At 46.1% G+C, this 23,399-nt stretch overlaps 1 protein-coding gene across 1 annotated transcript in view; it reads left to right on the forward strand.

The window, feature by feature from the left end:
• GABBR2 (gamma-aminobutyric acid type B receptor subunit 2) overlaps positions 1 to 23,399 on the forward strand; it is a 425,828-nt gene that overhangs the window by 114,250 nt on the left and 288,179 nt on the right. The window contains exon 3 of the mRNA XM_048516192.1: positions 2,588 to 2,758. Coding sequence (XP_048372149.1) covers positions 2,588 to 2,758 — 171 coding nt within the window. The remainder of the gene's footprint in view (positions 1 to 2,587; positions 2,759 to 23,399) is intronic.

Below are 23,399 nucleotides of genomic sequence, written 5' to 3' on the forward strand. Positions count from 1 at the left end.
TGCTCTGCCCCTCGAACTCGTGCGCATCACGTGATCAGGCCGGGTGTGACTCAGCCGCACAGCCGGCCCAGGGCATGCATGCTCACTGCTCCGGAGCTCACTATGTGCTCTGCCCCCTGCCGCAATAATGGCCTAGTTGATTCTAGTGCTGTTATTTGCGCCCAGATGTGCAGAGGTGTAGTCTACGCTGTCCTTGACCTACCATTTCTTCTCCTTACTAGAGCCCATCACCCCTGGGTCGCCTTCGGCCTTCATGCACCGAAAAACATCCGTAAAGTACCTGTCCAGGGCCCTCTCTCTAATTTTCTTAGGGAGGTGCGGGCCAGGAGGGTTCCTGGGATCCCAGGATGAAACAGGTCCCACTAACCCGGCTGGTGCTGTCCTACCCCCCTGGGAGGTTCGCCTGCGAGTGAGCCATTCCGGAAGAATGGGGACCCCTTCCTCAACCTTCCAAACAACTTACGCAAAGTAAGCCTCACACTCCCCATGGCCTAGTTCCCTGAAGTAGCAACAAGCACTAGTTCAGTTTGCTCCAGGTGTCGAAGAAGGCCAGAGCAACCGCGTTCTGCCTAATATAGAGGGAGTGTGCTCCACCCCTCGAACTTGTGCACATCACGCGATCAGGCTGGGTGTGACTCAGCTGCACGCTCAGTGCTCCGGAGCTCACCATGTGCCCTGCCCCCTGCTGCAATTACAGCCTAGTTCAGTGTTGGCCATGCTGGCAGGAGCTGATGGGATTTCTAGTCCATGAACATCTGGAGTGCCATAAGTTCATCACCGCGGGCCTGGTTGATTCTAGTGATTGTAGTAACGTTTTTTATAGAGATGCCAAGGGTTGGAAGCAACTTGACAGCACTTGAACACACACCAAAGCAGCTATTCTAAAGTTGCAGAACTTTACCCTTTTTTATTGTTGGGCAAAATGGTTTATAATGTTTTGTACTTAATTTTTGTTCTTTGTTTGTTTAACATATATTTGTCTTGCTGGGCTTTCTTTCAAAGACCAAAGAGATATAATTTAGTGACCAGATGGAAAGTAGGACCAGACCTCTTATATTTTCAACATGTTATATTGAAGGGGATCTGTTTTGGGTGGTCCAGCTTTTCATTCCCTTCGAAATCATGGGGACAGCCAAGGTTTTGCCTGAGCCCCTTCTGTCAACCCAGACACTCCCAAATGCCTCATATGTACTCTGGGCAAATGATTCTCCATACATTTTTACTTGGTTTCAGGTAGTTGGCTTCAGGTTGACTCAGCCTTTCATCCTTCTGTGGGTGATAAAATGGGTATCCAGCTTGCTGGGGTTAAAATGTAGATCGCTGGGGAAGGCAACAGCAAACTACTTTGTAAACATAGTCTGCCTAGTGAACTTAATGATATGATGTCACTCAATGAGTCAGTAATGACCTAGTAATGACTGTTATCTTTACTTTCATTTTCTCTTTCCTGACTTGCTCTGCCTTTTTAAATTTAGTGGAACTAGCAACCCCGGTGGTGACAGAAGAGTGTGATTTTGCTAATAACATTGATAGGCATGGATGAGTGATAAAGATCAGGGTAGGAAAATGATGCACTAATTAGCTGGGGGAGCATGAATGCTTCAGTACAGCTTGCAGTACCCATGTGTCTGCAAGTGTAAGTGTAAGCAAGATAAAACATGGAGAATATAAATGAGCAATGCAAGTCTGCCTGCTGTTGTACAGCCCTGGGCTCTTCTGGCTTCAGTTGTTACTACCAAGGTAAAATGGGTATCCAGCAGCATCTATCACTCATAGCTAACGCAGGAATTTCTCACATTTAAAATGAAGATGTTTGTATAAAAGCCGAAATAAAAAATAAAAAATAAAATAAATAAAAATAAAACAAGATGTAAAGTATTTAAAAAAGAAACACTTTTTGTCCAGTGTCTGTCAGACTTGTCTGTAAATAAGACAGATTAATTGTAAAGGCTTTATAGAATAAGTTATAAATTTGTAAGTTGACAGACCAATGATTGGCAGGATCTAATTATGAGGCTTTAAAAAAAATTGATGCACATTTGATCATGATATATTCAAAGAAATCAGTGGTGTTTCCCCAGCATTTTACTTTTAAGCTGCTTCTTTATGTTGATCCAGCTACTCTGGGAAAGCTTGCAGAGAAATTGAGAGAGCAGAACAGGATCAAGGAGCTCAACACTCAGTGGGAAATCAGAGAACGTTTTACCCATCGGGAAACAGAGAGACTAGTAGAGAATCAACTGTGCAAGGGAACAGACTGATCATCCATGGGACTCTCCCAATTTATTTCAGATTCCCACACACCAAGCAGGCCACACCCTGGATTTGAACTTCAGTGTCAGGTTAGGGTTAGTAATGTTTAGCACTCATCAAAATTATCTCTCAAAAGGGCTATTTTAAATTGATGGTTAAGATCCTATTGCCCTCATTTGAAGCCTTGTTTGCAGTAAGCATTTGTTTAGTAACATGAAGTAACATGTTCAGTGCCCACAATTCATTTGCTTTTTTTAAAAAAACTAACACATTTATTACATAGAGACTATAGCTGCATTAAATAAATTAATTTTAATTGATTTTTGTGTTACAGCTCTCATTTGCAGCAACTACACCAGAGTTAGCTGATAAGAAAAAGTACCCTTATTTCTTCCGGACTGTGCCATCCGATAATGCTGTGAATCCTGCAATTCTGAAGTTGCTTAAACATTATCAGTGGAAAAGGGTGGGAACTCTGACTCAAGATATACGGAGATTTTCTGAGGTAAGATCAGATTCATTTGTCTCCCCAGCAAAGTCGGTAATCTGTTCCCCCTTTGTATTGTTGAAGGCTTTCACGGCTGGAATCACTGGGGTGATGTGGGTTTTCCAGGTTGTATGGCCATGTTCCAGTAACCTTCTCTCCTGACGTTTTGTCTGCATCTGTGGCTGGCATTTTCAGAGGATCTGGTGATAGTGAAGCAAGTGAAGTGAAGAAAGCCTTTATTGGCATAGACAGCAGTACAACAATAATAAAAACAGATTAAAAAGCATATACAATACAGGATATACATGTTAGGATGAAGGAAATCTACTGGCTTTTAGTAATTTCCAGGAGAAAGTCTGCCACTATCATACAGAGAGAAGGATCAGGGTTGTCCAACAAGTAGTGTGAGTGGAGTATATATACCTGTGGAATGTCCAGGATGGGAGAAAGAACCATTTGCATTGGTTTAAAATGTTAAGGGTGCAATTTGCAAGTGTGGGTTGCATGTGTTAAGTGGAATCCACCCATTTTAGCATATGTGTGTAACACTGAAGTTGCATAATCAATTAGTGAGAGCATAGCAGTTGCCTGGCATTTTAATCCATTTAATTGCTTCCAGCAGAGAGACATCTGGTGTCTGGGTGGGGTTCACTAACCATTGTCTTGATTCTAGTGTTTTTCAGTAGCCAAATTTTGTTCATTTTCATGGTTTCTTCCTTCCTGTTGAAATTGTCCATGTGCTTGTGGATTTCAATGGCTTCTCTGTGTAGTCTGACATAGCGGCTGTCAGAGTGGTCCAGAATTTCTGTGTTTTCAAATAACATTGTGTGTCCAGCTTGGTTTATCACGTGTTCTGCTATTGCTGATTTTTCTGGCAGAATTAGTCTGCAGTCTGTTTCATGTTCTTTGATTCATGTCTGGATGCTGCGTTTCGTGGCCTATGCAGACTTGTCCACAGCTGCAAGGTTCACGGTAGACTTCTGCAGTAGTTAGAGGATCCCTCCTATCCTTTGCTGAACGTAGCATTTGTTGATTTTCTTGGTGGGTCTGAAGATTGTTTGGAGGTTATGTTTCTTCAACAGTTTCCCTGTTTAATCAGTGATTCCCTTGATGTATGGTAAGGACACCTTCTCTCTGGCTGGTCTTGGTCTTGCAGCTCTTCTGATGTTTGTAGTGGAGAAACCATTAGCCTGTAGAGCCCAGTTTAGGTGATTCAGTTCGTACCTTGCAGCTGTGGACATAGGGACAAGTCTACATATAGACACATATATCATTTCTGTATATGACACTTGGGGTAGGTATATGTTTAGATTTGTATATTTGCAGTACTCATTCACATATTAAAACAGGTCTAACAGCCGGTGTACAACACGCCTGTTTTCCTGGCTTTTAATGTTGCACCCAGTTTTTTGTATTCTTGAGATTTCAAACAAGCCATTCCTGCCTTTAGTGACGGAATAATGGAATCGAGGAAAGATTGTATCACTTATTCTTTCCTGCTTGTTGAATTGACTTTTAGAAGCTATTGCTGCTGACAAATTATCAGACGAGAACTTCTATACTTCTCATTGCCAGTGACTGGGTTGTGGGCGGTAAGGCTAAGATAAGGCTCACATGAATGAGTCTTAGCTGTCCAAGGGACTGAACAAGGATAAATTATCATACTCATACAGAGGCATGAGATGTAAACAATGTTGTTACAAAAAAATCAGTGTGATTGGGTCAAGTGTTTTCAAGAAAGAGCAGGGGGCAATCCAATATTGTTGCTGTCCCATGGATCTTGATCCAGAACAGTGTCTTCTGGTGCTGGAGGCAGAGGCCCCCAGGGGAGAGCCCGGGACACCCTACAAGTTCTAAGCCTTTGGCAGCCACATCTTGTTTAGATACCTTGCACACTACGGGCTATATGTGGGCAGGCCTCAATGATATTAACATTACTGAGCCATTTGGGGTGGGGGGAAGGGGGGCACACCCTGGCCCCAAATCTACATAAACATTTTTTAATACCAGCAAGTCCACCAGAGGGGTGGAAGCAAGCAACTTCCTGGGGGGGCAATAGCAGACTAAAATTGGTATTCTTTCTACTTCCATAGGTACTTAGGATTTCACCTAAGAAAAGCACACAATAAGCCCCGGCCCAGGCCAAGGCAGCCACTCAGTCAAGGGCCAGGGAAGCAGGAACAAGCTGTCCAAGGTCCCACAGGTCTTGGGGTCTTCTGAGCCCAGGTACACTGACACAAGTGGTGAGGATACAGAGGAGGCCCCACCTGGTTTTCCAGCAGTGGGAAGAATCCCCATTGCCCCCAAGGGCAGCTGCCACTGTACCCTGCCTGCTTAATCACAGCAGTGGCAACAGAGCCAGTTCTTGAAAGGGGGAGGGAAACAGAGGGGTGCCCATTATCTGGTCATGGCCCACCCCCCTGAGGGAGGGGGGAGGAGACCCACCATCTGCTCATGCCCCACCCACCCTAGGAAGAGGGGGAGGGAGGGGGAGGGAAAGCAGAAAGTATTCAGGCAGTGGCCAGGGCAAGGCACGCAAGTCAACTGGAGCCACCCTATAGAGCCTTCCCAAGCTCTTGAATGCCTCTGCAAGGGGGTAGACCATCTCGGCTCACTCATTTTTGCAGCCCCTACAAGCTCTGCCCTATCTATCTCCCCCGTGGGAGTGATACCTAAAAAAGGGCCAGCAAGTTCCCATTGATACATCACCTGTCCTACTCCAGGGGCTACTCAGTCAATAACGCTATCCTGCATTCTGCTCTGTAAAAGGTGCCTCCTTTGATCACAACATAGTAAACACTGTTTCCAGGGAACACTTTGGGGAACAAGCCCTGGAAACAGCACCAAAAAAGCCCACCATATGGTTCCGTTATGTGGATGACACATTCACCATTTGGAGCCATGGAGAAGAAGAACTAAACAAGTTCCTGGACCATATCAACAAGATCCACCCAAACATCCAATTTACTATAGAACAAGAAAATGAAGGACAACTGCCATTTCTAGATGTCCTAGTCAGCCGCAAACCAAACCAACAATTGGGCCATACAATATACAGAAAACCTACGCATACTGATAGATATCTACACAAAAACTCCAATCATCATCCAGAACAAAAAAGGAGCGCCATAAAAACTTTGGTAGATGGCACAAACAGAATCTGCGAACCCCACCTCCTTCAAAATGAATTGAATCACCTAAACTGGGCTCTACAGGCTAATGGTTACTCTACTACAGACATCAAAAGAGCTGCAAGACTGAGAACAAGCCACATGAACAAAGATAATGAGCCATCTAGAGGGAAAGTGTTCTTACCATACATCAAGGGAACCACAGACCTCATAGGAAAACTGAAGAAGCATAACCTACAAACAATCTGCAGACCCACTAAGAAAATTCAACAAGAAAGTTCAGCAAAGGATGAGAGGGATCCTCTAGCTACTGCAGGAGTCTACCGCATACCATGTAGCTGTGGACAAGTCTACATAGGAACCACCAAATGCAGCGCTCAGACACGAATCAAAGAACACAAAAGGCACTGCAGACTATTTCAGCCAGAAAAATCAGCAATAGCAGAAAACATGATAAACCAACCTGGACACAGAATAATATTTGAAAACACAGAAATTCTGGACCACTCTGACAACCACTATGTCAGACTACACAGAGAAGCCATTGAAATCCACAAGCACATGGACAATTTCGACAGAAAGGAAGAAACCATAAAAATGAACAGAACTTGGCTGCCAGTGTTGAAAAACACTAAAGTCAAGACAGTGACTAATCAGCTCCACACAAACACAGGATGACTATAGACAATAAACAATCAAAGGGGACAAAGACCAGGATACTTCTATTCAGATGACCTCACCTATTGACCCTGCTATCTTCATTGTTACTCACATGCTACAGACTTCAATGTTACTCACACTCCAGGCTATTTCTATTCAGATGCCCTCACCTATTGACATTACTATCTTCATTGTTACTCACAGGTATATGTACTCCACTTGCTTTCCATTCCTACTATCAGATCCTCTGAAGATGCCAGCCACAGATGCAGGCGAAACATCAGGAGAGAATGCTGCTAGAACACGGCCATACAACCCGGAAACCACACAGCACCCCAGTGATTCCGGCCGGGAAAGCCTTTGACAATACATCCCTGTGATTCTTCGTTTGACTGTCCTGGCTCTTTTGCTTTTTCCACCTACCTTCCTAGGTAGGAATGAGATAGGGCGGTATACTAAATTTTAGTAGTAGTAGTAGTAGTAGTAGTAGTAGTAGTAGTAGTAGTAGTAGTAGTAGTAGTAGTAGTAGTAACATGACAGGAAGAAACTGTGCAACAGTTTTGGCAAAACTAGAGGATTCCTCTGCCTCAGTTTCACCACTGCCTTTTGTCACTTGGGGTTCATTATGTCTTCCATCCCAAAGCATAGGGATCCTTAAGTGTTTCCTTCCAATCGGTTGGGGAGTGGGGTTTTCGTACTTCGGGAACAGCTGCCTCTGTGATTTCCCATCCTGGCCTGCTTTTTTCACAGAGGTATTTAATGGAAATGGAAAAACAACAGTGTCTAATTGCTCATAATAATCCAGGCATAAAGCAACATCCAGCAGCATAAAATGCTGCCCATAAAAATAGTTTAAAATGAAGGAACTTTACAGCTAAAACTCCAGGTGAAAAGAAATGGTTTGGTCTGGCATCTAAAGGAGAATAAAGTGAGCTGTCAGGAGAAGGTATTCTGAAGGTGAGGGGCCACCACCAAAAAGCTCTATTGCTGGTCACGATCTGCTGACTTTTACAGGTGGGGGCAAAGGAAGCAGAGCTTGAGAGAGTAATAATATGTCACCTGAAAGGGGTTCAACTAGTTAGGGTTATTTTATATACATCATTGATAACTATCTAAATATTTTTCCTTTTGGTTGAAAACATAGAATTGCTAGAGTAGCCAGAAAGGAAGTAAGGAAGTAGTTATTCTTTTTCCCTAGGTCTGAATCTTTTTAAAATAAGTTTTGAAAGTAAAATTTGATACAATTTGTATCAATTTGTATCAATAAAGTTTCAATAAAGTAAAATTTGATACAAATTTGATACAATGTATCAATAAAGTAAACTTTGGTACAATTTGATACAAATAGAAATGACTGAAAAATATTATATCTATATCTATATCTATATCTATATCTATATCTATATCTATATCTATATCTATCTCTCTCTCTCTCTCTCTCTCTCTCTCTCTCTCTCTCTCTCTCTATCTATCTATCTATCTATCTATCTATCTATCTATCTATCTATCTATCTATCTATCTATCTATATATTAAAGCTGCCTAAATGTTCACCAAATGTTGCTTCTTTTAGCCAAACTATCAGCAAATTCACATTTGTCTGTGCATTTAGGGGGCTGAACAGAATGTACTATTACTAGATGATGGTTTGCCTAAATATGTTTTGTATTCCTTGGCTCAGTCATCAATCCAAAAGGAGGCTGCAGCCTAGAAATCAAACAGAGATTACCTGCTGTCCTCCTGATGTTTTGTCAAGAAATAATGAGACAATGGACAGACTTCCCTTTCCATCTGGCTTTTAAGTGAGACCTCCTAAATTAAAGTTGAGGATACCCAAGAGAAAGCAGCACTGACCTCTATTATTATGGAAGCTACAAACTATGTCTAATAAATTACTGATGTTACCATATTTAGTCAAACCTTGGCTCAGTTACCTTTCATGACGGGGAGAGGGGAATATGTGAATTGGCCCCAATTGAGAAGCGTTGTCTTCCTGCAGTGCGACCCATCCTGTTTTCTTTTTCAAACAAGTATAGGGGATTGCTGCTATTCCTGCTTTAGTTTTTTCTCTCCAGGATAAGCAGAGAAATTCCTCCAAGTATCATTGTTTTTGCATTGTAGTGTTATCCAGAACAAAAGATAAGCTGGGAAGATTTTTTCCCTCCTTGGGGGGCTACTGCATCTTTTTTTAAAAAAAAAAAAAACCTTCACACTGAAGGCAACTGCTGAAATAAAGCATCAGTCTCAAAGACCTTCTCCAGCTTTGGATGGTATCTCCCTCCCCTTCCTAGTCCATTATGTTGACATCCCTGGAGGCCTATCCCAGATTCCCTGAGTTGCTTGCTTTTCCCAGACTGAATGCAAAGCACCTGGTTTCCAATCTTATTTCTATATGAAAGCTATTCACACTTTATTCTCCAGCTCAGCCTGTTCATAATTTATTTTAGATAATAGCTCTTTGTTTCAATGTGCAGTCAGTTCAGTTTGTGTTTGTTTTGAATTTCAGTAAAGCATTTGTAATAGGTGTTATGTTTGATATCCAGGGGCAGATATGGGGGAGTGATGGTGGTGGTGAGAGGATAACTGTGGCCCCACATGGCACGCAGAGGGGGCAGCAGAACTGCCTCTGCTGCCTCCCCAGCCCTCCTTTCCTTCCCCTCCCTGGATCCCTGGCAAGCAAGGATCCCTGCTGGATGCTGGGGAAGGCAGAGAGCGGCCGGGTTGTGCTCTGCCACTGCTGACTGAGCCAGTGCACTTGGAGAGCACCTGCCAGGTGTGGGGGAGGGGAGGGGAGCAGAGGGGGAGAGCAAGAGCACATGAGCCCCCAGCTACCTCCTGCCCAGACAGCCAGTAAGTGCCAAATGCATCAGCTTCTCTGAATCAGCACCCATTTCCTGAAGCAACCCTCCATTGCCCAGGGTGACTGAAAGCAGCAAGGGACAGAAAGACAAGAGAGGCAGTAACAAGGGAATCATATGTGCCCCTTGTCAGGATGGCCTCCTCCTGTCATGTGGGGTGGGGAGTCAAGCGACCATCCCGGTGTCAGCAATCTCTCCTCTGGGCCAGTCGGTCTCGGGGCCTGGTTTAGCCCCCATTCTTCTAGATGTGAAACATTTTATTCGCTTTGATCCTGTGGGAATGGGAAGGATTGGCGCCCTTTGGCCAGCCGGGCGGGAGGGGGACATTGGGGATTTAAGCTCCGGCTCGGTATGCGGTTCTCAGAAGCATCTATCGATGGTTCCTCTTTGGTACTCCAAATAAAATCTACAGCTTTCAGCTACAGTCTCTTTATTTTGGACCACAGTCTGACACCCCAACGCTTGTTGACATGTGTGTGCCACTAAATTCAATGGGATCGCTCCCTAGTAAGAGTGCAATAGCCCTTTTGGAGCAGAAGCAATGGGCTCTCAATGCACTAAAGTGATGGACAGAAGGCCACTGTCCTACTGGTAGGAATCTTCATATTTTTTCCTGAGAGGGTCCTTTTAATAAGTGGAGTCCTGGTTCTCTCATGACATTCATCTGCCTCCTCAGAACCAGGAGAGTCATGGCAGCTGGTGGGAAGCCGGGTCTCTGGCTGGACCAGTGGGAAAACTTAGCACAGCTCATTTTTTTGGATTGTCTTTATTTGTTTAGATATTTGGGGCTTACAACATTGTTTTCATCCTAGCAATAACAACCCTGTGAGGTAGGCTAGACTGAGAAAGACAGAGAGGCTGGCTTACGGTCACCCAGTGAGTGGCCCTGGTACAGTGTCATCTTACTGCAATACTGATGGGTTGAGCAAACGCTCTTGTTTTAGGAGAGCCCAGTTGCTTCCCAGGCCTCTTGAATTCATTACAGTCTGTCTTTCTAGAATCTTCCATACATGTCTGGCTATGAACTCCCTTGGCTCCCAGCAGCAAAGGGAAATCTAGGGGGAATTCACAGTTAATAGATAGATAATTAAAAGTGTAACCATTCATAGAGGTCAACACAATTCTATTGTTTAAAAGAGTTGTTGATTATGTTATCCGCATTGATTATATATGTATATATAAAGAAAAAATATAATATATGAGGCCATGTGAATGCCTTGGGGAGCTGCGCTTCCGTTTACACTGACTTCACTCCACTGTTTTTGGCCCGTGCGGAATCCGCCCTTGTGTCTTTGCAATGTTTTCTGTGAAAACATTCCACAAACCTCAGTTCCCCTGGTCATTTTGGAGCTTTTACCCTTTGTCTCTTCAGTTGCATTTATTCTGATGATGGGGGTGGGATTTCATCCACGATGCCGAAGAGCAGCCCCCTCCCCTTTTTTCTTTTGCACTCGTGTTATTGAGCAGTTGCATTTGGAAACAGCAATTCAAAAATGTCTCAGCCTACATTTCTACCACTGAGAACTATCAACCCAACATGGAAGCCAAAACAACTCCTGGAGCAGGCACCATTATCTGAAGGAACAGAAACACGTAGCCCCTCCCCCCCCCCCCACACACATACATACGTACAGAACCACACTGTCATGCCCTTGGGCTGTTCAATAATGAGACTTCATTGTCAGACCTGCACCATCCTTGTCCTGGCATCTCGCATGTCCACCCCAAGGTCACAGATGGCCCTGCCATTATCATTGCCTGAATCTAAGGAGGCCTCCCCCTGCTTGCATGTAACTAGTGAAGAGAGCTTGAACGTTCATTCTTATCTGCCTTTCTCAGAGAGAGTGAACTGTCTCTCCCAGGCAATGCCTCTGTTTCCACCGTCCTTTCTAATGCTGATATTATGGGAATTCGAGGACTATGGGTTGAACCTTTCTGTAACCTATAGGTATATACCGAGGCCAGAGAGCCAAAATTTAGTTTCAGCTATCTGAGCCTTGGGCTGACATGGTTCCAATAAAGCTCTTGAAACCTTCTTGAGTCTCGTTTGATGATTGGAGTAACAGACCCTTACATTCATGTTCAAATGATTTCCTTTATTAAAAACAGAATTGGTTAAGTATTTAGACTTCCATTGCCAGAACTAAGGATTAAGCACCCAAACAACTTCCATTATACCCAGTCTCCATGCCCCTCCATGTCACATAACACCACGCCTCAGGTCTGGTTCCCAAGGGGGAGCAGCACTCCTCCAGTCTCACAGGAAGGAGATGGCATGGCCTTCACTAGACCCAAACAACCCACACTCCCCAACGCTTTGAAATGCAAAAGCCAACAGGTGTCTAATGAGCAAATTAGCCCATGCCTGAAAGTGAAACTAATAAGCAAAACAGAGGAAGCAGTCCCAGAGAGAAAGGATCCCACATCCTGGCTGTAAGGGTGCCTGCCAACAGACATTAACCAGACTCCAGTATTGATAATGGTAGTCTTTACTGAAATTCTGTGCAAGGCAATTAACCGTACTATTTCATAGCCAGGTCTGAAAAAGTGGGAAAGTCAAGGGAAGATACAGCCCAAACAACTCCTCCCCCCTTTACAGCTGGAAAAGGCAAGGAGCATCAGGGTGTTAATATTAGCTGGGTGATTTACACAGCAGGGCTTCATTATTGCTGGTTGCCCAGCACTACTGGGTTTAGAAATGGGGAGGCCGTGTGAGCACTAAGGCTGAGAGCAGAGAAGAGAAGTAAGACACAGATAATAGCCAAGCGCCTGGGAATCTGAGTGATGTGAATCTGACGTGGCCAGTACCTTGGGCCCCGAACTCCCAACAGGAGGCAGCCAGAGGCAGCCAGAATCTGTGAAAGGGGTTAGTAGCTGCACAGAACCCCGACAGAGACATGGCTGGATCAGGCCAGATCCTGACATGCATTGTCCAGTCAAATTTGATCCTCAGTTACGTGCAAGAATTACTCCCAGTACTCTTTTCAATAAACCCCAGTTTCAAAATTGCTCTCTGCTGTAACATTACATTGGTAGTTCAATATGAAATTGACAAAGCTGATCCAATCATCCATGCTATCTTGTATCGCTGCCTCAACGTTAAGATTGCAAGTTCTGTGTGAAACCGATAAAGCTGATCCAATTGACCTTTATTATTTATTTATTTATTGGTTGGATTTATAGGCCGCCTCATCCCCGAAGGGCTCGATTGCTAGTTTGTATCTCTGCCTCAACATTAGATCACTAGTTTAATATTATAAAAAAGAGGGGGGGAATTAAAGGGTGAGGAGAAACTCACTGAATGGGAGTTTGGGCAACTACATGGGGTGTGGATAAGAGTTAGGTGTTTGCACAAAATGGAAGCCAGAATAAACTACTGGATCTAGTGCCATTACCTGAAGGAACAGAAAGACATAGCTGCCACCCCCTCAAAAAACCCCAAACATATTTTGCACAACCATTACTGCAGCAGTCTCTTGACAATTTTCTCCTGCAAAACCAATTTGCCTTGTGTCAGGAGGCCTATTATTATGGGGATTTTGGTATTGCTGCTTTCTGTATGCTGTGAGTGGAGGAATGGGTTAATTGCATTTTTAACTGACTTTCAACTGTGTTCTGAATGATGTTATATTGTACCAGGTGCTGCTCAAGGTCAGTGCCTGGCCATCTCTACTGTTATCTCTTTCACAGTTTCTTTTGGGCGCACTTTCCCAGGATTGGGGGGGGGGGTGCAGCCAGCTTTAACTACTGGGTTTTGCGCGGGCAAACCTCAGTTCTGGCATGACCAGAGAAGATCCTCAATACTCAATAAACTACTGTTCGTACACATGAGTTTGTTTCAGTTTTGGGGATTCTGACACCTTGTCAATTTCATGTGTGCCTAACTGCAGATACAGTGTGTCTTTGGTGTAATGATGCATGCTAGTTTGAGATGAAATTGACAAAGCTGATATAATCAACCTGCCCTTTGTCTGTGCTCTAATGTTACATTGCTAATGCAATATGAGAGAAAAAGATTAAAATTCCTCTTGAAATGCAGAAGGGGAAGAGATACAAGGTGAAGGGGAAGTTGGGTGACTACATGGGGGTATGGATAAGGGCCAGGTGTTTGGTGGGGTGGAGAATGAAAGATCATTTCATTGTGATCAAAAACTCAAGGAAAGCTGGCTCAGAAACCAATTTTTAAAATTGCAGTAAGAGTACTTGAGAATCAGCAGGGGAAAAATGAAGTGAAAATGTTTCCAAAGCCATATGAATGCAACAATATGCGGAATTTTATAAAAATGTATAATTTGGTGAAAAGTTGTAAATAAGTTGTACAGAAAAGGCCATTATCCTGGGAAATTATTTTTTAAAATGGAAACAATGGAATCAGATGCAGATTAGTGGAAAACTATGAACAACAATACTTTATTCCCCTCTTCTAGTATGTGATGCAGAACTGATAACTGCCTCTACAGCAGAGGTCCCTAACCTGTTACCTATTGTGTATGCAGACCCTGGAACCACAGCCACTGTTTATTTCTAGAAGAGGGGGCGCAATAAAATGCATGAGGGAGTGTCAGGAGAAACACAAATCCAGTTTCTGCTGGAAAAAGCCGATTTGGCTTACATGACAAATGGAAGAGATGAACGCCAGTCCTAAAAACTTCAAAGGGGGGCTGGGAAGGAGACATGAGCTATGTGCCAGGAAGCCTGATTGGGAGAGTTTGGGGTACCTCCTCTGAGGGACAGGATTCATAACTCTGAACTGGGTGCGGGGAGGTATTCATCAAACAAGCAGAGGAGTTTCAAAGGTGAAATCTTCCTTTGTTCGTTGTTCAAATATTTCATCTAGGTGCTGTGATTGATGCCAGGCCCAAAACATCTTTGCAAAAGAGAAGGAGGCTGCTTGGAGATGTAGAATCATAGAATCATACAGTTGGAAACAAACATACAAGGGCCATCCAGGCCAACCCCCCCACCGTGCAGGAATATACAATCGAAGCACACAACAGTAGGAAATTGGATGGAATCTCTTTTCCCGCAACTTGAATCCATTACTCCTTGTTCTAGTCTCTGGAGCAGTAAAAATCAAACTTGTTCCATCTTCAACATGTCATCCCTTCAAATATGTGAACATGGCTATCATGTCACTCCTTAACCTTCTCTTCTCCAGGGTAAACATACCTAGCTGTTTAAGCTGCTCCTCATAGGGCATGGAATCCAGACATTTTACCATTTTGGTTGCCCTCCTCTGTACTTGTTCCAGCTTGTCAATATCCTTCTTGAATTGCAGCACCCATAACTGGACACAGTTTTCCAGGTGAGGTCAGACCAATGCAAAATAGAGTGGTACTATTAATTCCCTTGATCTAGACCAGGGGCCATGCTGACAGAGGCTGATGGGAATTGTAGTTCCTGAACATCTGGAGAGCCGCAGGTTCCCTACCCCTGATCTAGACACTATACTCCTGTTGATTGCAGAACACTTTATGAATTAAATTGCTATCCAAAAACCCAATGGTCTATTGTATTTTTAAAGTTAAGTATATCTGAAAACATGAATATGATACTCATAGGCTTTATTAGTAAACTTTTCACAGAAACGTGGGATTTCTTATCAAGGACACACTTGGTAGCATGCCCAGTATAATTTGTAAAATGGTCTCGAGTCATACAGACATAGTACATGATAGTGTTTATAAACTTGGAAGACTGTTAGCACAAACCTCAGTGGGCCTTACTCCTTGCAAAGTGTTTTCAGAATTGCACTTTTATTTGTTTTGTTGGGATGGAGTTCTGCCTCTGTGTACACTCGAAAGGTAAACCACACAGCACCCCACTTGAAAGGTTGTTTATCAACTTTTAGTCGGTTTTCAACCAGGGCTTTTACACAGTGACTAATTGGCCTTTTAGTGTACCCCCAAGGGCTTAATTTGAAGTCAGTGGGAAGTCTCGCTGAGGGCCCAGTAGAGACTGCAGAACAGTTATTCCCAGTAATAATCTGTGTGAAGGAGGGAAACAAGACTTGACTTAGAATCCCAAGATGATTTTGCAAGGACAGCAGTTAAAAATAGGTTTTAGAAAGTGAACTCAGCAAATTTGCTATGGAGAACTTTATAATTTTATTTATTTATTCATTAATGTATTTATTTATTTGATTTTATAGGCCGTGCTTCTCCACACATGCTCACAGCTTCATCCGGCCGGCCGGCCGGCCTTCACATTATGGCTACACCAGCCCACCTGCCCCCACAGAGGTTTCCCACAGAGGCAGCAGGAGGCCTTTGATGGAAAAAAACTTCCCTGCTGCCAGGAAGCCTGAAGGAACGAACAGGACTTCTTCCACTAAAAGGGCAGTGAAAGAGTCCAAGGGCAGGGGTGCCATGCTCCTGGCTCTCAATCCCTGGAGGAGGCCAACTAAAATTGGCTCCACCCTTGGGAATGGCCCAGCCCACCCTGCCCACCGGGATCCGAGTGGGATGCCAGCATAGCCCTGCCGCAGCCCGGACTTTTGGGTCCTGCGCCAGTGAGGCTGCAAGACAGGTGGACGTTGTCACATCTACCCCTCCACCAGGGTATCCAGAGGCTGCGTTGGGGTGGTAGAGGCTGGGTGGGCCTTTTTATCTTTCTCCTCTCTCTTATACCCTTCTTCCTCCCCTGTTCTCTATCTCTCTGTATCCCTCTGTCCTTCTTTCTCTCCTTCCTTCTATCCCTCTTTTCCTCCTTATCTTCTTCCCCTCCATCATTCTCCCCTTTCCTCTTTCGTTCTTTCTCTCCTTCTTTCCCTCCTTCCTTCCCTCCTTGTTCAGAGTGGACTCTAATCTGGAGAACCAGTTTTGATTCCCCACTCCTCCAGATGAGTTGTCCAGGGACAGGTGAGGCACAGCAATGGGTTCACAACAAATGGGACTGTTGTGAGCAATGACCCCGTTTCCTTTAAAAAGACTTTTTGGGTGCCCAGAGTGCATAGTTAGGCAGATGCACACCTTTGGATGTAGGTGAACATATTGCTTTGCTCCCTTTTTGGACAGATTTTATTATTTTGTATATCACAATATTAAGGGGGGTGGGTTGCATGCTTCATGTTTACATGTGTCGTGGTTTCAGAGGTCTAAACTTTCCCCCCATGCTGTAGAAATGGGAGGGGGAGGTCCTGCTTGGGCTCCTGGGGTTGCTGTAAATTCTCCACCAATTGGAAGCATTCCTTTAGCAGAGGGTGGAAGTGGGACTATGGTGGTGGAACAGCCTCCGGCCTGGGGGTCAGGGTAGGCGTGGGGGCTTGCGAGCTAGAGGGGCCTGCAGGGGAATCCATTGCTGCAACTCGGGGAGATGCCCGGGACAGCAAGGGGGAGCCTAGAAGGGAGGAACTCATCCGCTGTACTGTTTGGGTCACAAACTGCTGGATGGACTGAGCTAAGTCTCCACTCACTGGTGTGGAAGTTCCAGGGGTACTAGGGGCTGGCGAGGGCGTTGGAGAGGGGGTAAACCCTGTCCCTGCACTGGCAGCTTGAATGGTGGCTGGCTGGGCAGTCACCAGTTGGGTAGGGGCAGCCGCTACTGCTGGAGCAGCAAACAACACAGGAGGGGAATCTAGGATGTCCTCAGGGGCTGAAGGAATAATTTCCGGCACCCCAGTAAGGGAAATCTCTCAACTAGCTTTCTTGTTATCTATCTTAGGTGGAGTCTTAAGAACCATGATACCAGAGCCTGGAGGGCACTTGTATTGGTCCGGGTTTTTATAGATTTCCATAAAGGTTCGTTTACGGCCCTTTGCCTCACGTTTCTTTCCTACATTGATCAAGGTCTGATACAGATCTTGGAGGAGGGACCATTTGAAGCATCCCTCCTTTGGCCACTCCCCAGCAGACAAGTTGTAATTAACCCACTCGTCCTTACACCAGGCACAAAACTGCTTCTTGCTGGCTTTAGGCTTCTTTCCAAATTTCCTCCAGTTAAAAAGGACACATGCCAGAGGATCATCCTCAGTCAAAGACTGGGACTTCAGAAACTTAGCTTCAGAAGCACCCATGTTGCTCCCAGAACCCTAATAACCTGGCTTCCCTAGACCTAACTTTCCCTTTTCCTAAGGGGGGTCTCACCCATTTTCAAGGCTCAAGCATCGTTCCTGGGCGGTCCGTCTTGTGTTCCGAGGTTCCTCACTTTCTGAATTCAAACGGTGGCTCGTTTCTCCGCGTTTTCTTGCTTCTGCGCCTCGTTGCACCCCAAAAAGTTTTGGGGGATCCCAGACGAGCCCCCAATTTGTTACCGCTGCTGCTTGGGTAACAATAGTGATTTCAGCTCAGCAACGTAATGAGGCGCAGGAAGTTCTTCAAAGCATAAGGATTTTATTTGGAGGTAATGGTCACAGCTTGAGCAGGAGAATCGCACCTTGCAAACAAGCGCAAGAATGTTTATTCCCAAACATCAAAGGGGGCAGGTAGTACGGGGGCAAGTCCCTTACCAAACACCAATAAGAAAACAACAAAACCAAAAGAAGATACAATTACAATTTTGAATGGGATCATGAAATCCCGCTGTCAAACGTAGTCCCGCGAGATCTTGCAATGGTGGTGAAAGAAAAGCCGATAAGGTCCATTCAGAAAATCCAGGAGGGCTCATTGCCGCACCCAGCTATCTTCTTTATCAGATGGCTGTTTCCTTCAGTTATGTCCTGAGGCTCCCGCGCTTCGTCTCTGCAACAAAGGGGGAGTTAAAATTGTCCAGTGGTGGTCCCTGCACGTCTTCCAACGGCTGGAGACCTCTGGGTGCTGCCATCAGATTTGATTTGCAAATCCAAAGGGGGTCTTTGTCTTTGCTAAGGAGTTGGCTGGGTGTTGGTCTAAACTGCATTCCAAAGCCAACTTCCTTGTTCCTTAATATCAGCCTCTGCTGCTTTTTACTGACAAACATAGGGTTTTACTAACAAACACAAATCTTAAAATGACATTTTTAAACTTAAACTTTAGGGAACACAGTACAATACAAACACATGAAAATCTCCTAAATTAACAATAACAAAACTTTAAGCTAATAGGGGAACCTAGTCAAACTAAAATCCTAAACAGTGGGCAAATCCTAAATCCAACTCTAAAGGGGGCTTTTATTACATCCTATATGGGCATAAACAAGAGGGAAACCATATAACATTGGCACAACCATACTTATACCCTTTTTTGTGATCCTCGTGGAGGCTTCCGAACTACACCAGTCTCTGCATCCTGACATGGAACCAGTGTAGTCCGGCAATCTGACTCAGGAAAATATTTTGTTTATTTTCCTGGGCGGTAACAATCTGGTGGAACTTCTTTGGTCTTGTGATGCACATGGACTTCTGCAGTTCTTAAACTGTAGAGAGCAGCCAGGCTGCTCAGCTGAGGCAGAGTAAGACACCAGGGTTTTACTATTCAGAGCCCATTGTTCAAGCCTCTACCAGCTTCCAAGGAAACTGGATAAAATATGAGAACCTGTCAGGCCCTGCCATCACGGGCCTGCCAAAACGCACGTAACATGCCTGGGCATGTCTTGCTGCAGCTGGACTCGTATCATCCTTGCCCAAGGCCAGAGGCCCCTGCCCTTTATTCTTGCTTCCCGGCTCTCCGTATCTATCTTTCTCAGGGAGTTGCCAGGCCATTCCCAAAACAGTGTAACTACTGCAACTGTCTTCAACTGTCCTTTCACATGCTGATATTGGGGGAATGCAAAGGTGGGGGCTATCCCACTCCAACCACACTGTAATCTCAAGGTTTATACTGGGGGCCAGGGAGCTGGGACCTCAGTCTCAGTTACCTGGCCATAGGGTACTGACACAGTGCTAATAAAGCTCTTGAAGGCATTCTTGAGTCTTGTTATTGACTGGGGTACTAGACCCTTACATTTAGCTGAGACTCTCACTGGATCCCCTTTTCTTAACCCAGACCTACTCGCAGTATGGCTGGGCCGAAAGGGAACCAAACCATCTCGTCAGACAGTGGGTCGGACAGCAACGATGGAGCACGTGGCAGGGACCCCCCTCTGGGGCTCTGGCCAGAGGACATCTTCATGCTGGCTCCGGACCGAGGCCTGAAAGCCCTGGTTGGGGCTTCTGGGTGGGACCATGTTGGCCGCTCCCCGGGGCGTCGGGATTCATGGCTGGGGCCGACGGGACCCGCTTGATGGTGGGAAACAGAGCAAGAGTGCCTCGGGGACTACAATTCTAACGTGCTCGGGACTGAGAGGCAGCGAGATGGCGCCATGAGGCTGAGCTCCTGCACCAGGAGAGAGATGCCCTGTAGTGAGAACAGGACCAGATGCGATGGGAACTGAGGGCCATGCAACACCAGATGACTGACCTGGCCCTCTGAAATCCCCCGACAGTTCCCGCGGCTCCAGCTGAAACTGGCGATGGTGGCGCTGCACCAGGTGCTGCGTCCACAGATGGGGCCCAGGCTCCAGCGGGACCGGCACCTCCAGTCCCGATACCAAGGAGGAGAAGGGAACTGAAAGCAACTTTTGACAGGGACCCTGAAAACCTGCCCTACTTCCTGGTCCAAGTGGGGGCCTACATGAGAATGATGGACAATGAATATGCCAATGATGCCGAGAGAGTGTACAACATTGGAGCCCTCCTCGAGGGCGAGGCGGCTGCCTGGCTGGTCGGGCTCTTCGAGGAAGACACCCCGGAGCTCTGAGACCTCGACCGTTTCATGGTCTCCCTCTGCCGTCGCTTCGAGGACCCATTCCTTGAGGAAAAATCGAGAGCCCACTTGCAGCACCTGCATCAAGGGAATCACTTGGTGGCCGACTATGGGGCTGAATTCTGACAACTGGCAAGCTGCCTGCAAAATTGGCCTGAGAGGATCTTCACCCACATGTTCAAGGATGACCTGAACCCCGAGATCCTGCAATGGGCCCTGGTGCTGGGGGATCCCGACACCCTTATGGGCTGGATGTGCCTAGCGAGAGACGCAGAAGGCCGCCTCCAAGAACTCCAACGTGCTAAGTATCGGAAGGGTTCGAGCCCCCGCCATTCCACAGCAAAAGGCCAAGGAGCGGTGAGGAAAGGCTCCCCGACCAATGGTCCCCCCCACCGATGGTGCCTTGGGCTTTGTCTATACTGCAGAGAAGCTGGCACCCTGATTGCCAACTGCCCAGAGAAGCAATGCACTCAAGCTCCAAGCAAGTCCATGGGTCTGGGACCCAAGAAGAAGATGACCAAGGGTGATAAGCACCCATGCCCTGCCAAGGAGGCGATGGCCACAGAAGAGACCCCGTCATCGGTCGAGGAAAGCTTCCTGGAGAACTCAGATACTGAGGAAAGCAGTGAGCTGTTGGGAAACGACGACGACCTGGCCTAAAGCGCGCCAACGGCCAGGTCGACCCACCAGGTGCCATACATCGGGTGAGTGAAACCTCTGGACCCCTGACTCTCCCCTTAGTCCTGTCCAACCCAAGCCGCCAGACCCGGGTGACTGTAAGGGCCCTTATTGACTCTGGGTGCTCTAAGAGTCTCATGCACCCCACTGTAGTGGAAGAGTTGGGGTTGAAACTCAAGCGGCTGAGAACCCCTGTGAACTTTGAGCAAATGGAGGGGAGTCCCATGGCTGGACCCTGCTCCACCCACAAGACTGAACCAGTACTAGTAAAGTGCAGCTCCCACTGGGAGAAGAGACAATTCATCATATCTAAATTGGGACACTATCTGGCAATCTTAGGCATGTCCTGGCTCACTCAATATGACCCAGAGATCCAAAGAAGGACCACCTGGTTCGGTTCACCGACCCACCCTGCGGGGACCACATGTTGGCGGATCGGAAGAGTCATGTCCATAGTACGAAAGCTGCTCGCCCCTCTTCATGCCCCTGGCAGCGCAAGGGGACAGCACCCCTACGATTCTAGCCACCTACAAAGCTTTACGTAAAGTGTTTGAGGAGAAGGAATGTGACAAGTTGCCTCCGCATCAGCAGACCGATTGTAAAATTGAACTTATCCCTGGGGCCAAGTTACCTAAGGGTCAGGTTTACTCTATAAGTCCGACCGAGGTCATGGTTTTGCGAGAGTTCATCAACAAGAACTTGGCCAGGGGTTTCATTCGCACAGCCACCTCGCACATGGGGCCCCCATCCTTTTCAGGAAGAAGAAGGATGGGTCGCTCAGGCTTTGCACGGACTATAGGGGATTAAATGCGGTTTCCCTTTACAACAAGTACCCCTTTGCCCCTCATCAAGGACCTCATAGGCTGTCTCTTGAAGGGAAAGATCTTTACCAAGCTGGATCTTAGGGAAGCCTATTTCAGAGTCCGCATTGTGGAGGGCCATGAACACTTGACTGCTTTTAATACTGTTCTAGGGCAATTTGAGTACCTCATAATGTCCTTTGGGCTCAGCGGGGCCCCCAGTGTTTTTATGAACTTTATCAATGAAATTTTCATGATGTACTGTATAAGGGGGTGGTGGTATACTTGGACAATGTGCTTAGTTACTCTGAAAATGAACAGGACCATGTCCGCCTGGTAAGGAAGGTGCTGAAATGCCTCCAAAAGAACGAATTGTATGCTAAGTTGTCTAAATGTGAGTTTCATAAGACCAAACTTGACTTTCTGGGTTACCGCATCTCCTCCCAAGGGGTGGAGATGGACCCGGAGAAAGTAAAGGCGGTAGTTGAATGGCAAGCCCCAAGGACGCGCAAGCAGCTCCAGTCCTTCTTGGGCTTCGCCAATTTCTACCAAGACTTCATTCTGGCTTTTGCCAAACGGGCGCTCCCCCTCGCTGACTTGCTGCGGACCAAAGGAGTGGGAGCCCCCAAACCTGGAGCCCCTCTGGCCTGGACTCCTGTGTGCCAGGAGGCTTTTGAGAACCTGTTTAAGAACCTGTCCTCCACCACGCAGACCCTTCTAAGCCGTTCATTGTCCATGTTGATGCTTCCGACATTCACATCAGAGCTCCCAAGCTCATTCGGGACTTTCCTCGTTCCTGTCCAAGCAAACCGGAGGGAGGGCCCTAGGAGAAGCAGGATGTCAGAATGCCTATGGGGTGCTGGGGCCGCTTGTAGCTTTGGGAATTGGGGGAAGGGCTTTTAGCTGAATATTATGTAGTGTGTTGCTGCTCATTTTCTCCAGCAGGTGTTGGCCAAGGCCAACCCTAACAGACTTACATTTTTAGCTCACTGTCTGCATATTTCTGCTTTTGATTCACATGGGGTGGGGGTGCACCCTCACTGATATTATTGACAGTTTGCATGGGGGAAAGTCAGTTTTGGCTTTTCCATGCTGTTCTCAAGATGCTGAATAAACTACTGCTTTAACAAGACGTTGTTTCCATCATTGGGAATCTGACACAGTCCCTCTTCATGAAACCAAGAACCCAAATTGTTTCTGGCGGCACCATTGGCGAAGCCAATTGTTCACCTCCACTATTCTTCTTTCTCTCCACGGGCCATGTCTTTCAACCGGAAGTAGAGATGAGAAGACAACTTGTACATCCAGATCCTTCAGCTTCTTTCCCAGAACCTCAGAATCCCTTCTGATGTCCCAAAAGCTACATCTTGCAGTGTCATTTGTCCCCACATGGATCAGAAGGAACGGGTGACGGTCAGTGGGCTTAACAAGTCTCGTCATCCTCTCAGTGACATCACAAATTTTTGCCCCAGGGAGACAGCATACCTCTCATGACATCTTAACAGGTCTGCAAATCGCTGCTTCTGTTCCGCTCAGAAGGGAGTCCCCAACCACAACTACACGTCTCCTCTGATGTTTTGCCATTCTGTGGGCTGAACCTTCTATTGCTTGCACATTCTCTGAGGTATGACTCAGTTGCTCCTGTGCATCTTCCTTATCCTCATCCTCACTGAGAAGGGAGAGAACTTCAAAATGATTTTGTAAGTTTAAGCTCAAAGAATGCTCCCTAGACACTCTACTTCTTTGTGTCATATTTTTCCAATTGTCCAAACCCAGCACTTGAGAGCAGCCATCTGCCTCAGAGAGACTGTCGATGTGTTCCTCACCCAGTATTGTCAGCTCCACTGTGTTGATGAAATCTTCCTTATTCCTAAT

This window comes from Sphaerodactylus townsendi, linkage group LG14 (genome assembly GCF_021028975.2).
Source record: "Sphaerodactylus townsendi isolate TG3544 linkage group LG14, MPM_Stown_v2.3, whole genome shotgun sequence".
In the NCBI taxonomy this organism is placed as follows: domain Eukaryota; kingdom Metazoa; phylum Chordata; class Lepidosauria; order Squamata; family Sphaerodactylidae; genus Sphaerodactylus; species Sphaerodactylus townsendi.